This window comes from Phaseolus vulgaris, chromosome 5, assembly GCF_000499845.2.
Source record: "Phaseolus vulgaris cultivar G19833 chromosome 5, P. vulgaris v2.0, whole genome shotgun sequence".
Classification (NCBI taxonomy): Eukaryota; Viridiplantae; Streptophyta; class Magnoliopsida; order Fabales; family Fabaceae; genus Phaseolus; species Phaseolus vulgaris.
In genome coordinates this window covers 803,442-818,879 of record NC_023755.2, presented here as the reverse complement: position 1 = coordinate 818,879, position 15,438 = coordinate 803,442, and the positions used below count along the sequence as shown (strand labels likewise).

Genomic DNA, 15,438 nt, shown 5'->3' with positions numbered 1-15,438 from the left:
ACATAATTTTATCCAACCAAATTTAAGCAGTGACAGCTATGTTGTTGAAAATTCAAACCAGTGTACTGTACTTTAGTTTGGTTGACTACACAAGTCAAGAAGCACTACTTGCTTCTCAATTATCATGAACCATATATGAAACCTCAATCAATCTCTCTTAAGTTTTTATCTGTGTATAAAGAAAAAGCTATTAATGGCTGTTGGTTTTGCTATAGCAAGTGAAAATGGCCAAAGGAATGGTAAGATAACCCTGTATGTTGTGCTGTCTTGTATGATGGCTGGCATGGGAGGTGTCATCTTTGGCTATGACATTGGAACAGCAGGAGGGGTGACCTCAATGGACTCATTTCTGAAGAAGTTCTTCCACAAAGTGTACCTTAAGAAAGAAGATGCCAAGGTCAGCAACTACTGTGTATTTGACAGCCAACTATTGACCTCTTTTACATCCTCTCTCTATATTGCTGGTCTTGTTACTTCCTTCTTTGCTTCTTATATCACCAAAGCCTTTGGCCGCAAACCATCTATGGTGGCCGGCGGCGCCGCCTTTCTGGCTGGTACAGCTCTTGGAGGTGCAGCTTTTAATGTGTACATGCTCATAGTTGGTAGACTTTTGCTTGGAGTTGGAGTTGGTTTTGCAAACCAGGTAGCTACCTTTTCCTTCATTTTTCTACACTGTAACAAGCATTTCAAATATTGAGTAGAACTTAAGATTCAATTGGAAACTAGACAATGCTTGTCTAGCCAACCAAAAGGAGAACAAAAGTTTTATCTTACAAGGTTAGATCGGTTACATGGATCATTCGATATCATTTGTGTCGATTAAAAAGATATTTTTCACCAAGAAACCCCTCTTATCCTAACAACTTAGGATGTCTTTCTTGGCCTCCCTCTCCCCTTTTTAGAAGATTAAAACTATGTAATTGACTTTCCTGAAATTTAGGATCTAGTTTCTTTTTTGCAAAGTTCATTTATCCTGTTGAAGACAAAATGAAAATAAAGAATACCAAAGAATACTGCAAGATCCAAATTATATGTTCAGGACTTTTGTCATGCTTTCTAGAATAAGTTGAGCATGGCTGATGTCTACTATGCTGCAAACTTGGACATGTTTTTTTGTAGTTTTAGCAAATACTAACAAGTGAAATAAGCGTATTGTTTAAGAAGAAGAAAATTAAAGCATTTCATAAGAAAAAACAGTACTTTTTAATGCTCTTTGACCAATGTCTTTTTGGTTAACAATAATAAGGATTGGATTTGTAACATGTTACTTTTGAGAAAGCTTAAAATATTAGTCATTAACCAGAAAATATGAATGTATTGGAGTGTCAATTTTTTTCTTATCAACGATTAAGATTAGTTACTCTATCATTTTGTTACTTTAGAGGAGCCAAATCAAAACGATAAGACACTAATTTCTTTCAAATTTTGTACTGCTTCTGTAGGCTGTTCCTTTGTATCTATCTGAAATGGCACTACCAAGACTAAGAGGAGCAACTAGCAATGGCTTCCAATTAAGCATTGGCATTGGTGCTTTGTCTGCTAACTTAATCAACTATGGAACAGAGAAGATTGAAGGTGGCTGGGGTTGGCGTGTGTCACTAGCCATGGCAGCAGTGCCAGCCTCAGTCCTAACACTAGGTGCACTTTTCCTCCCTGAAACTCCCAACAGCTTAATCCAGCGCAACCATGACCATCAAAAGGCCAAGTTACTGCTTCAGCGAATTCGAGGAATAGAAGATGTGGAAGCAGAACTTGATGATCTTATCAAAGCAAGTTCTTCAAAAACCAACAACAAACAATCATTTAAGATCATTTTGAAACGAAGGTATAGGCCTCAGCTTGTGATGGCAGTAGCTATACCATTTTTCCAGCAAGTGACAGGGATCAATGTCATTGCTTTCTATGCCCCTTTACTTTTTAGGACAATTGGGTTAGGAGAAAGTGCAGCGCTGTTGTCAGCTGTGATGACGGGAGTTGTAGGTACTGGCTCAACATTCATATCAATGTTCATGGTTGATAAACTTGGAAGGAGAACCTTGTTTATGATTGGGGGCATTCAAATGTTTGCATCACAGTGTATAGTTGGTGGCATAATGGCCTTTCATCTGAGAGATCATGGTGGATTAAGCAAAGTGTATTCTTGTGTTGTTTTGGTTATGATACTCATATATGTTGCTGGGTTTGGGTGGTCATGGGGGCCACTAGGTTGGTTAGTGCCAAGTGAGATTTTTCCTCTGGAAATTAGATCAGTGGGGCAAAGCATCACAGTGGCAGTGAGCTTTATCTTCACTTTCATTGTTGCTCAGACTTTTCTGTCCATGCTTTGCCACTTCAGGTCTGGGATTTTCTTCTTCTTTGGAGGATGGGTGGTGGTGATGACAATATTTGTGTACTATCTCCTGCCAGAGACCAAAAGTGTGCCACTTGAACAGATGGAGAAAGTTTGGCACGAACATTGGTTTTGGAAGAGAATAGTGGGTGAAATAAGTGATACAGAGAGCACAAACATGAGAAATGAATATGATACTTCAAGGAAGTTGTAAATCAAATTCTACCAGTGTTAGCATAAACTTTTGTGTATATATCATTACCTTGTAAGTCACTTTCCTTACTACTTGAGCAGATAACATTGAAACTGTAGTCTGAATCTCATGCAAACATTGTTAAAATTGTAAACAATCTTGCAATCATTGTTAATTGAAATATCAGACGCAAGAATAATATTACAATAAAAGCACATTTATGCGCTATTAATCTTCCTCAGTCAACAAAATCAGCTTGCAGATTTGAATTCCCTTGTTGGGAGATACTCATTTCTTGAATAGTTTCAGTCTGAAGGTAGCACAGTAAAAACTTCAACGTCTTCCATTGAAGGGCTCCTAACTGAGTATTTAAATGTCCAACCATGGCAGGCACCAGCATGCTCTCCCTTTTTATTGAGGGCAACAACGGCTCCCAAAAAATCTGGAAATTTTCTTGCTATCCGTGCCATTGCATCTTTGGCAGCAAGTTTGGGTTCCATTCCCAACCTCATACTTTCCACAACTTGATAGCTGAAATTGAATACAAGTATCATCAATCTAGATATTCTTAATTGAAAACACATAAGAATATTTAATTGAAGTCTAACTATACAAAAAGAGTAAGACTGCTTGAAAGTTGAAACTACCAAGGTAAAGAATATGTTTTTTACAGGTCAATGTGCTACAAAAAGAAGTTTAATGCACTATAGTTACAAAAGGGTTATCATTTAGCTATTAACCAAGAACATTACATGATGGACCAGTTATGCTCAGCCGAAATAGCAGTTGCTTGCCAAAATTAACAAGCAATAGATATGCAATGAAGATAAGACACCATCAAACTGTCTGTGTGTATATGCCAATATGGATAACTTTCTGAAGACAATAAAAAGCAACTCAGTATGTAAACTAGAGAAACTAGAGACTTTCTATGCTACCATGGAAGGAAGCGCATCATGATGTCACCATCCCCAGTTGCACAACATGCACCAACTTCCTCTACAGCATATGCTGAGGATCCAGCTATGGGACCATCACCAACCCTGTAATCAAAGAAATAAATATAAAGAAAACTTAATCATAAAAATCAGTAAGAGAACAGACTAAGAGAACAGTCTAATTGCTAAAGCCATCCCTTCTCATGCAAAGTATAATAGTCATAGGAGTTAATGGGAATTAGTCACAAACACAATCATAAAAAAGGGACTAAAAAAATTCATGTGCCTTCAATAAATCCAGATAATTTAGCTTGAAAAGGAAGAAAGGTGTGGTCATTCAAGAAATGAAAAGATCAGTCCACTTCTAATACACAAGGTTACCTGCCAGGAATCTTGAATGTTGCCCCATTAGTTGATGTGCCAACAGCAATGTGTCCCATCTGTGCCAAAGAAAACTTGTCATTTGCATAGACAAAAATGATGTATAAAAATCAGTTTTACTCTAAACCTTACTCTATCAATAACAGCCATTGATATAGTATCATGGCTGTGAAGACCAACAAGAGGTAATCCAGAATTACTAGTCAGCATATGAGCAGTGCTGGAGCATGTTTCACCAGGATGCCGCAGGTAATGTGTTGGACTATAAGGACCACAACTATTTGCAGGTGACACATTTTTCCTGAAATTTGGTTGACAACTACCATCTTTCCATTTGGTCCACTTCTCCATAGATTCTGGTGAACTCAAGTTTGTTGGTCCCGGAAGACCCATTGAAATAGCAAATTCTGATGCTTTCTCTCCTACCAGCAAGGTATGTTCAGTATGTTGCATTACTAACCTTGCAGCCTTGATTCCATCAGTTACGTATCTCATGGCTGCAACAGCTCCTACTTCCATTGTCAACTGTGTGTCCCCTTAGCAGAACATGAGTCAAAAAATCATGCCAGATCAAGAAAAAGTACAATGCAAAACACAAAATGACTAGCAGATTCAGAAAATGGTGATTGCTAGTTACCGCATCCATTATCAGAGCATCAATTGTAGTTTCCCCATTCTCATCTGGACTTCCACCTGGACCAACTGTTCAGAGTAGGATATTCAAAAGGCATGCATTTGCATAACAGTAATATCATGAAGAAATGAAGAAAAAACTCAGAAAGGAATCTCAAGATGGTTAAGGACTATAAACAGAAAGAACAAAAAACAGAACCAAACTCTGTCTGATTCATTCTTATAGGGGTAAAAGCAGAGAAATTTTCACAACTCTTCCCTTCCCACGAACTATAAGGCTCGGACACTCCCCTTAAATGGTATATCAGTGTCGAACACTCCCCTTAAATGGTATATCAGTGTCGGACACACAACACGACACTCGTAAGACACATATCAGTGTATCAGTGAATTGTCCAATTCAAAATATATTTATTGGATTTCTAACAATTCTAACACAATTCTAATACAGTTCTTATAGTATAAATTTTTATTATGATTGTAAAAATAAGGAACAAATCTTTTTGAACCAGTCATGAGAAACATCTTTGTGATCGAAAAACTAAATAATACTTTTACATATAAATTTTTATTGTCAATTTATATAATTTATAATTATATAATATATAGATCGTATTTCCGTGTTCTAATACGTATTCCGTTTATTTCTGTGTTCGTGTCATATAAGTGTTTATATTCTAATATGATTCTCGTGTTCGTGTCATATAAGTAATTGTAATACATATTTCCGTATTCTAATACGTATATAAGTGTCGTGTGTGCTACATAGCCCACGAAACAAGTTTTATTATAAATTCTCAATGTTATGTTCCAAACATTGAAGTTCCAACCTGTTCCATCACACCTGAGTTCCTCACAGGCAGAGCAACCTTCAACCACGGAATTCACAGCCGAAGAGCCACCATCAACAGCCTTCCATGCAGCTCTGACAGCCTCAACGAAGGGCCACGTGCTCACGACCAAAGGGTACTCTTCCGTTTGCACGGTTTCATGCCCCACCACCTGAATACAAACACACCCATCACATCAAAACTTGCCTAAAGAAGAAAAGATTAAGACTTTGAGTGCTGGGAACTCAAAAAATTGATCAGTTCTACTCTGATTATAGACAGAGCCCAAAAAGATTTGAGAGTACCAAAGAGAGTAAAGGGAGAAGGAAGATAATGATGAAGGAGTTTGCAGGCATGGAGATGAATTGGTGATGGAAGTGTTCTCCAAGGTCTCTGGAATGCATTGAAAGCAAACCAATTTGGAGAATTTGATTGGGTTAAGAGAACACTTCCCTAGACATTCAAGATATTATTGTTTGAAATATTGCAGAAAAAACACTGTCAGACGAGAATGTCTTTAGTCTTTTTTTAAAATATTAAATATTAATTTTTTATTTAATAATTTTTTTATTTCAACTATTATAATAATATGAAAAGAAATTAATAATTCTGTTTTAGTTTTTTTTTTAATATTAAATGTTATTTTTTTTAATAACTCTTGTTATTTTAACTATTATAATAATATGAAAAGAAAGTAATAAAATTATTATATGGAATGTTTCTTATTTTTTAAAATTATTTTTTTATTGACTTTATTTTTATTTGTAAGAGTGAAAAAAAACTGCTCAAATTCAATTTATAATGAAAAAATAAAATATATTACAATATATAATTTGATTTGAAGAAAAGGAAAAAACTTGATTTAAAGTTATAACATTTCCAAAGAGTATTTTTAATATCATCAATGGAGTCACTTCACTTTTAAGGTTGCTTATGCTTTTTTTACACTAAACATTATTCTTCTTTTCATTTTTAACATGTTTTTCACTCTAAAATCTTTCACATAACCCATCCTACTTCTAGAATATGTTCTATATATATTTTTGTTTATAAAGATTTTCCTTTTGAATCATAGTAGTGTTCTTTTCTTTACATTTTTCAAACTTAAATTTCTTCAAAATTTTATTGACATACTTTTTTTTATAAATGAAGACTTGGTAATCTTTTGCTTGAACTTCATTTCAAAAAAACCATGAAACACATGTAACTGTCTTCTTGTTTTCTAGAATGGTTATGTGATAATTAAAGTAATATTTAAAACTTTATTTCCTATTATAAACAAATAACTATAAAAAATGAAAGATTGTTTGTGAAGTTTTTGTAACTTTATCAAATTTTATAATGCAATTTTAATAAAAATATTATAGTGGATATATAACAAAAGATAATTGGGTGAATGAATATTATCTTTAAGTGTGATGGTGAACTTTTGTTTTAATAATAATAATTCATTTGTAAGATAGAGTATATTGAATATAATTAATTTCAAGTTGTTGTAATGATAAGGAGGAATATCATGGACACTTCCCACCTACAACTCCTATGTGTACCACTTTCTATTTTTCTAACATATGATATTTAAATGATTGAAATTAATTAGAAGTGAAAAATAAATTTAATTAGTTAAAATATTAACTTGAATAATAAAGTAATACTGGGATGAGATACAACTAAATACTAAGTTAGAAAGTATATTTTTAATTATAGGAAAATGATGTGAAGACTATAAGTGTTCAATTAAAAGTTTTATTTTCTTTTAATATTTTGTTTCAACTAAATCCTAGGTGGTGAGATTCTGTTTTCTCTCTGTTGGAGATCCCACATCGACTAGAGATTAGAATTTTTCATAGTATATAAGTGGGTGTAAACCTCACATCATTGAGCCGGTTTTATGGAGTTGAGTTAGGCTTAAAGTCCACTTTCGTGGGATCTCCAACACCCCTCACGCCCGAGACCAACACTCTCTAACGATAGCAATAATGGAGTTGAAGAAATGGTCTTATGTCTCAAACTTTTGATTAATTTTTCCTTTACTCAAAGGATAAAATCATGATATTAAGAATAAAATCATGATGAATAATTTCTTACAATGATTTTACATCAATTTTATATTAAGTATAAAATCACTAATACTTTGATTAAGTATAACATCACGAAGTTGTGAGTTTTAAAATAAAGAATATTTCCGATGTAACACAGTTGACTTAGTAATGCTATTTTAATTAACTTCAAATTGGAACACGAAATGATTTTTTTTATAAAGTTTAAAACAAGAATTTAAAGTATTATATAAATCTTTTTATAAATTAATTTATATATAAAAGGTTTATTTCAATTTTCTTCTTTCCTTTATAAATGTGTATAAAGAAGTTATTATAAATAAACAAATTATTGTTTGAATGAATTTAAAATAGAATAAGAAAACTTCATTTTATTTTCCCTTTTTAATAGTTTGTTTAGTCAAGAGGGGAAAAATTAAACGGAAGAAATTGTTAAAAATGAAAAAAACGAATATGTAAAAATTCAAAGTATTTAGTATAAGATTTTTTCTTCTAAAAATGTGTGTGGAGAAAGTATTTCGAAGAAACGCATAAAGATTATTTTGAATAACTTTTTAATGAAACAAGAAAAGTCGTCTCGTTTTCACTCTTTAAGACCTGTTTGTTTTTTAGGGTGGAACTGTTTGCGACGATGGAAGTCAGTGTCACCCCGTTTGCTTCCAGTGTTGCATCCGGGTGAGGGAGGAAGTGCATAGAAAGTGGAGGGATGTGAGATCTTCTCCAAAATGAAAAGAAAGTTGAGAATAGCACAGCAAATGCCAAGTCAGACCTAACAACTTACCCTTCTACCCTTGCTTTTCTCCTCCATGCCACGACAAAGCATTGCACCTGCATGCATGGCACATGAGATTCCTGAGCGTGAGATTCCTAACTTTGGGTCAAGAATCCTTTGACCATTAAAGGCTGTGAATGCAATGAGTGAGATGGATGAGAGTAGGTGTGTGCAATAAGTTGGTGTTTCAATATATAAAAACTAACCAAACAACATATGAAAGTACTTGTGCGAATCTTTTCAATGCAATACGGACCCAAAATAAAATTTCAGAAAGTAGGGCGAAATTTAACGAGTTTCGGTAGAGGATAGCCTTGGTTTGCACAAAATTTCCGAAAAATTCTCCCAAAATAGTTTTTTTCTGAAATTCCACGTAAGAATCTCCACTGAATTTAGGAAAAAACGAGACAAATTTCAGGTCAAACGGATGAGTATTCGCCCACGAAAAAAGTCAAACAGTTTCACACACAAACGAACCTTCCTTTCAGCCCTGACAGTGATCGATAAAAAATTTATTGTCAATCTTGCGGGATGAGTCTGAGCCTCAAATCTCATCCAAAACTAAATAGACACAGTGACGAACGTCTGGTAAAAATTTCATACCAAAACACCAAAAGAGTAAGGCGTAGTAAGTCCCAGACCGAGAGTCAACAAAAATGGTTTTTCGAAAACAAAACGTCCCGGATTTTCTTCCCCATATCTCCTTTTTGTGATTCTTTTATGGACGTGCCTCCTTACCTGGGTGCAAACAACATATAGAAGTACTTGTGTGAACTTTTTCAGCGCAATACGGACCCAGAATAAAAATTCCGAAAGTAGGGAGAAATTTCACAAGTTTTGGTAGAGGATAGCCTTGGTTTGCACAAAATTTCCGAAAAATACTCCAGAAATAGTTTTTCCTGAAATTCCACGTAAGAATCTCCATTAAATTTGGGACAAAACGCGACAAATTTCAGGTCAAACGGATAAATATTCGCCCACACAAAAAAATCAAACAGTTTCACACACAAACGAAAACCTTCCTTTCAGCCCTGGCAGTGATCAATAAAAATTTTATTGCAAATCTTCTAGGATGAATCTGGGCCTCAAATCTCAGCCAAAACTCAATAGACACAGTGACAAACGTCTGGTAAAAATTTCAGACGAAAACACCCAAGCAGTAAGGCGTAGTAAGTCCCAGACCGAGAGTCAACAAAACTGGTTTTCCGAAAACAAAACGTCCTGGATTTTCTTCCCCGTATCTCCTTTTTGTGATTCTTTTATGGACGTGCCTCCTGACCTGGGTGCAAACAACATATGGAAGTACTTATGTGAACTTTTTCGGCGCAATACAGACCCAGAATAAAAATTGTCGAAAGTATGGCGAAATTTCACAAGTTTTGGTAGAGGATAGCCTTGGTTTGCACAAAATTTCCAAAAATTCTCCCGAAATAGTTTTTTCCTGAAATTCCACCTAAATATCTCCACTGAATTTGGGACAAAACGCGACAAATATCAGGTCAAACGGATGAGTATTCGCCCACGAAAAAAATCAAACAGTTTCACACACAAACGAACCTTCCTTTCAGCCCTGATAGTGATCGATAAAAAATTTATTGCCAATCTTGTGGGACGAATATGGGCCTCAAATCTAACCCAAAACTCAATAGACACAGTGACGAACGTCTGGTAAAAATTTCAGACCAAAACACCCAAGGAGTAAGGCGTAGTAAGTCCCAGACCGAGAGTGAACAAAACTGGTTTTCCAAAAATAAAACGTCCTGCATTTTCTTCCCCGTATCACCTTTTTGTGATTCTTTTATGGACGTGCCTCCTTACCTCACAAGTTTTGGTTTTCCGAAATTGCCTTGATTTGGACAAAATTTCCAAAAAATTCTCCCGAAATAATTTTTTCCTAAAATTACACGTAAGAATCTCCACTGAATTTGGGACATAACGCGACAAATTTCAGGTCAAACGAATGAGTATTCGCCCACGAAAACAATAAACAGTTTCACACACAAACGAACCTTCCTTTCAGCCCTGACAGTGATCAATAAAAAATTTATTGTCAATCTTGTGGGACGAATCTGGGCCTCAATTCTAAGCCAAAACTCAATGGACATTGTGACGAACGTCTGGTAAAAATTTCAGGCCAAAACACCCAAGGAGTAAGGCGTAGTAAGTCCCAGACCGAGAGTGAACAAAACTGGTTTTCCGAAAACAAAACGTCCTGCATTTTCTCACCCGTATCTCCTTTTTGTGATTCTTTTATGGACGTGCCTCATTACCTGGGTGGAAACAACATATGGAAGTACTTGTGTAAACTTTTTCAGCGCAATACGGACCCAGAATAAAAATTGCCGAAAGAAGGGCGAAATTTCACAAGTTTTAGTAGAGGATAGCCTTGGTTTGCACAAAATTTCCAAAAAATTCTCCCGAAATAGTTTTTTCCTGAAATTCCACATAAGAATCTCCACTGAATTTGGAACAAAACGCGACAAATTTCAGGTCAAACGGATGAGTATTCGCCCACGAAAAAAATCAAACAGTTTCTCAAATAAACGAACCTTCCTTTCAGCCCCGCCAGTGATCGATAAAAAATTTATTGTCAATCTTGTTTGACGAATCTGGGCCTCAAATCTCAGCCAAAACTAAATAGACACAGTGACGAACGTCTGGTAAAAATTTCAGACCAAAACACCCAAGGAGTAAGGCGTAGTAAGTCCCAGACCGAGAGTGAACAAAACTGGTTTTCCGAAAACAAAACGTTCTGCATTTTCTTCCCCTTATCTCCTTTTTGTGATTCTTTTATGGACGTGTCTCCTTACCTGGGTGCAAAAAACATATGGAAGTACTTGTGTGAACTTTTTCAGCGCAACACGGACCCAGAATAAAAATTGTCGAAAGAAGGGCTAAATTTCACAAGTTTTGGTAGAGGATAGCCTAGGTTCGGACAAAATTTCTGAAAAATTCTCCCGAAATAGTTTTTTCCTGAAATTCCACATAAGAATCTCCACTGAATTTGGGACAAAATGCGACAAATATCAGGTCAAACGGATGAGTATTCGCCCACGAAAAAAATCAAACAGTTTCACACACAAACGAACCTTCCTTTCAGCCCTGACAGTGATCGATAAAAAATTTATTGCCAATCTTGTGGGACGAATCTGGGCCTCAAATCTAACCCAAAACTCAATAGACACAGTGACGAACGTCTGGTAAAAATTTCAGACCAAAACACCCAAGGAGTAAGGCGTAGTAAGTCCCAGACCGAGAGTCAACAAAACTGGTTTTCCGGAAACAAAACGTCCTGGATTTTCCTCCCCGTATATCCTTTTTGTGATTCTTTTATGGACGTGTCTCCTTACCTGGGTGCAAACAACATATGAAAGTACTTGTGTGAACTTTTTCAGTGCAATACGGACCCAGAATAAAAATTTCCGGAAGTAGGGCGAAATTTCACAAGTTTTGGTAGAGGATAGCCTTGGTTTGGACAAAATTTCCAAAAAATTATCCCGAAATAGTTTTTTTCCTGAAATTCCACTTAAGAATCTCCACTGAATTTGGGACATAACGCGACAAATTTCAGGTCAAACGGATGAGTATTCGCCCACGAAAAAAATCAAACAGTTTCTTCACACACAAACGAACCTTCCTTTCAGCCCTGACAGTGATCGATAAAAAATTTATTGCCAATCTTGTGGGACGAATCTGGGCCTCAAATCTCAGCCAAAACTCAATAGACACAATGACGAACGTTTGGTAAAAATTTCAGACTAAAACACCCAAGGAGTAAGGCGTAGTAAGTCCCAGACCGAGAGTGAACCAAACTGGTTTTCCGAAAACCAAACGTCCAGCATTTTCCTTCCCGTATCTCCTTTTTGTGATTCTTTTATGGACGTGCCTCCTTACCTGGGTGCAAACAACATATGGAAGTACTTGTGTGAACTTTTTCAGCGCAATACGGACCCAGAATAAAAATTGCTGGAAGTAGGGCGAAATTTCACAAGTTTTGGTAGAGGATAGCCTTGGTTTGGACAAAATTTCCGAAAAATTCTCCCGAAATAATTTTTTCCTGAACTTCCACGTAAGAATCTCCACTGAATTTGGGACAAAACGCAACAAATTTCAGGTCAAACGGATTAGTATTCGCCCACGAAAAAAATCATACAGTTTCACACACAAACGAACCTTCCTTTCGGCCCTGGCAGTGATCGATAAAAAATTTATTGCCAATCTTGTGGGACAAATCTGGGCCTCAAATCTCAGCCAAAACTCAGTAGACACAGTGACGAACGTCTGGTAAAAATTTCAGACCAAAATATCCAAGGAGTAAGGCGTAGTAAGTTCCAGACCGAGAGTGAACAACACTGATTTTCCAAAAACAAAACGTCCTGCATTTTCTTCCCCCCTATCTTCTTTTTGTGATTCTTTTATGGACGTGCCTCCTTACCTGGGTGCAAAAAACATATGGAAGTACTTGTGTGAACTTTTTCAGCGCAATACGGACTCAGAATAAAAATTGCCGAAAGTAGGGCGAAATTTCACAAGTTTTTGTAGAGGATAACCTTGGTTTTCAATAAAATTTCTGAAAAATTCTCCGGGAATAGTTTTTTTCTGAAATTCCACGTACGAATCTCGACTGAATTTGGGGCAGAACACGACAATTTTCGAGTCAAACGGATGAGTATTACCCTAGGAAAAAAATAAAACCGTTTCACACACAAATGCACCTTCCTTTCGACCCTGGCAGTGATGGAAAAAAAAAATATTGCAAATCCTGTGGAACGAATTTGGGCCTCAAATCTCAGCCTAAACTCAATAGAAAAGTGACGAATGTCTCGTAAAAATTTGAGACTGAAATACCCAAGGAGTATGGCGTAGTAAGTCCCAAACCGAGAGTCAACAAAACTGGTTTTCCAAAAACAAAACGTCCTGGCTTTTCTTCCCTGTATCTTCTTTTTCTGATTTGTTTATAGACGTGCCTCCTTACCTGGGGGCAAAAAACATATGAAAGTACCTGTGCGAATCTTTTTAACACAATACGGACCCAAAATAAAAATTCAGAAAGTATGGCGAAATTTCACGAGTTTAGGTAGCCTTGGTTTTCAATAAAATTTCTGATAAATTCTTTAGGAATAGTTTTTTCCTGAAATTCCACGTAAGAATCTCGACTGAATTTGGGGCAAAACGCGACAAATTTCAGGTTAAACGGATGAGTATTACTCTAGGAAAAAATAAAACAGTTTCACACACAAACGAACCTTCCTTTCGGCTTTGGCAGTGATAAATAAAACAATTATTGCAAATCCTGTGGGACGAATTTTGGCCTCAAATTTCAGCCAAAACTCAATAGACACGGTAACGAATGTCTGGTAAAATTTTGAGACCGAAATACCAAAGGAGTAAGCGTAGCAAGTCCCAGACCGAGAGTGAACAAAACTGGTTTTCAGAAAACAAAACGTCCTGGTTTTTCTTCCCCGTATCTTTTGGTGATTTGTTTATGCACATGCCTCCTTACCTAGGGGAAAACAACATATGAAAGTACTTGTGTGAATCTTTTCAACCCAATACGCACCCAAAATAAAATTTCAGAAAGTAGGTCGAAATTTCACGAGTTTTGGTAGAGGAGAGCCTTGGTATTCAATAAAATTTGTGAAAAATACTCCCTGAATTGTTTTTTCCTGAAATTCCACGTAACAATATCGAATGAATTTTGGGCAAAAAGCGACAAATTTCAGGTCAAACAGATGAGTATTCATCTAGGAAAAAAATAAAACAGTTTCACACACAAACGAACCTTCCTTTCGGTCGTGGCAGTGATGAATAAAAAATTTATTGCAAATCATGTGAATTTGGGCCTCAAATCATAGCCAAAAATCAATAGACATAGTGATGAATCTCTGGTAAAATTTTCAGACCAAAATACCAAAGGAGTAAGGCGTAGTAAGTCCCAGACCGAGAGTGAACAAAACTGCTTTTCCGAAAACAAAACGTCCTGGTTTTTCTTTCCCGTATCTTATTTTGGTAATTTGTTTATGGACGTGCCTCATTACCTAGGGGCAAACAACATATAATAGTACTTGTGCGAATCTTTTCAACGCAATACGGATCCTAAATAAAATTTCAGAAAGTAGGGCGAAATTTCACGAGTTTCGGTATAGGATAGCCTTGGATGTCAATAAAATTTCTGCAATATTCTCCCGGAATAGTTATTTCCTGAACTTCCACGTAAGAATCCCAACGAAATTTGGGGCAAAACGCAACAAATTTCAGGTCAAACGGATGAGTATTCACTTAGGAAAAAAATAAAACAGTTTCACACACAACCGAACCTTCCTTTCGGCCGGGGCAGTGATGAATAAAAAATTTATTGCAAATCCTGTGGGACGAATTTGGGCCTCAAATCTAAACCAAAACTCAATAGACACAGTGACGAAAGTCTGCTAAAATTTTGAGACCGAAATACCCAAGGAGTTAGGTGTAGTAAGTCCCAGACCAAGAGTGAACAAAACTGGTTTTCCGAAAACAAAACGTCAAGGCTTTTCTTCCCCGTATCTTCTTTTTGTGATTTGTTTATGGACATGCCCCCTTACCTGGGGGCAAACAACATATGAAAGTACTTGTGCGAATCTTTTCAACACAATACGCACCCAAAATAAAATTTCAAAAAGTAGGTCAAAATTTCACGAGTTTCGGTAGAGGATGCCTTGGTTTTCAATAAAATTTCTGAAAAATTCTCCCGGAATTGTTTCTTCCTGAAATTCCACGTATGGATCTCGACTGAGTTTTGGGCAAAACGTGACAAATTTTAGGTCAAACGGATGAGTATTCACCTAGGAAAAAAATATAACAGTTTCACACACAACCGAACCTTCCTTTCGGCCCTGGTAGTGATGAATAAAAAATTTATTGCAAATCCTGTGGGACGAATTTGGGCTTCAATTCTTAGCCAAAACTCAATAGACACAGTGACGAATGTCTGCTCAAATTTTGAGACCGAAATACCCAAGGAGTAAGGCGTAGTAAGTCCCAAACCTAGAGTGAACAAAACTGATTTTCCGAAAACAAAACGTCATGGCTTTTCTTCCGCGTATCTTCTTTTTGTGATTTTTTAATGGACGTGCCTCCTTACCTGGAGGCAAACAACATATGAAAGTACTTGTGCGAATCTTTTCAATGCAATACGGATCTAAAATAAAATTTCAGAAAGTAGGTCGAAATTTCACGAGTTTCGGTAGAGGATAGCCTTGGTTTTTAATAAAATTTCTGAAAAATTCTCCCATAATAGTTTTTTCCTGAAATTCCACGTAAGGATCT

The 15,438-nt window shown here is 36.2% G+C and overlaps 2 protein-coding genes across 5 annotated transcripts; one reads left to right on the top strand and one right to left on the bottom strand.

Moving 5' to 3' along the window:
- The first annotated feature begins 86 nt into the window (after positions 1 to 86).
- LOC137834648 (hexose carrier protein HEX6-like) lies at positions 87 to 2,679 on the top strand. Its single transcript, XM_068642745.1, has 2 exons — positions 87 to 643; positions 1,443 to 2,679. The coding sequence occupies exons 1-2, from the start codon at positions 194 to 196 to the stop codon at positions 2,541 to 2,543; spliced, it is 1,551 nt and encodes a 516-aa protein (XP_068498846.1). The 5' UTR covers positions 87 to 193; the 3' UTR covers positions 2,544 to 2,679.
- LOC137834650 (probable isoaspartyl peptidase/L-asparaginase 3) lies at positions 2,561 to 5,817 on the bottom strand. Of its 4 annotated transcripts, none has more exons than XM_068642748.1 (7): positions 5,610 to 5,817; positions 5,305 to 5,476; positions 4,479 to 4,543; positions 3,974 to 4,377; positions 3,842 to 3,900; positions 3,461 to 3,565; positions 2,561 to 3,053 (listed from the first exon to the last, which is right to left on the bottom strand). In XM_068642748.1, the coding sequence occupies exons 4-7, from the start codon at positions 4,358 to 4,360 to the stop codon at positions 2,828 to 2,830; spliced, it is 777 nt and encodes a 258-aa protein (XP_068498849.1). In that variant the 5' UTR covers positions 4,361 to 4,377; positions 4,479 to 4,543; positions 5,305 to 5,476; positions 5,610 to 5,817; the 3' UTR covers positions 2,561 to 2,827. The 4 variants fall into 4 exon arrangements, with proteins under 4 accessions (XP_068498849.1, XP_068498847.1, XP_068498848.1 ...); XM_068642746.1 differs by having other exon boundaries at positions 3,974 to 4,366; XM_068642747.1 differs by having other exon boundaries at positions 3,974 to 4,366; positions 5,319 to 5,476; positions 5,610 to 5,799.
- Positions 5,818 to 15,438: the final 9,621 nt, after the last annotated feature.

What these genes read in the sequence shown, in the direction of transcription:
- LOC137834650 (XM_068642746.1), bottom strand. Translation starts at nt 5,708, where the DNA reads ATGCATTCCAGAGACCTTGGAGAACACTTCCATCACCAATTCATCTCC. An exon ending in CAATGGCTGTTATTGATAGA is followed by an intron (nt 3,901 to 3,973) that starts GTAAGGTTTAGA and finishes TCTTTGGCACAG; the next exon opens with ATGGGACACATTGCTGTTGG. An exon ending in ATGATGCGCTTCCTTCCATG is followed by an intron (nt 3,054 to 3,460) that starts GTAGCATAGAAA and finishes ATTCAATTTCAG; the next exon opens with CTATCAAGTTGTGGAAAGTA.
- LOC137834648 (XM_068642745.1), top strand. Translation starts at nt 194, where the DNA reads ATGGCTGTTGGTTTTGCTATAGCAAGTGAAAATGGCCAAAGGAATGGT. An exon ending in GAGTTGGTTTTGCAAACCAG is followed by an intron (nt 644 to 1,442) that starts GTAGCTACCTTT and finishes CTGCTTCTGTAG; the next exon opens with GCTGTTCCTTTGTATCTATC.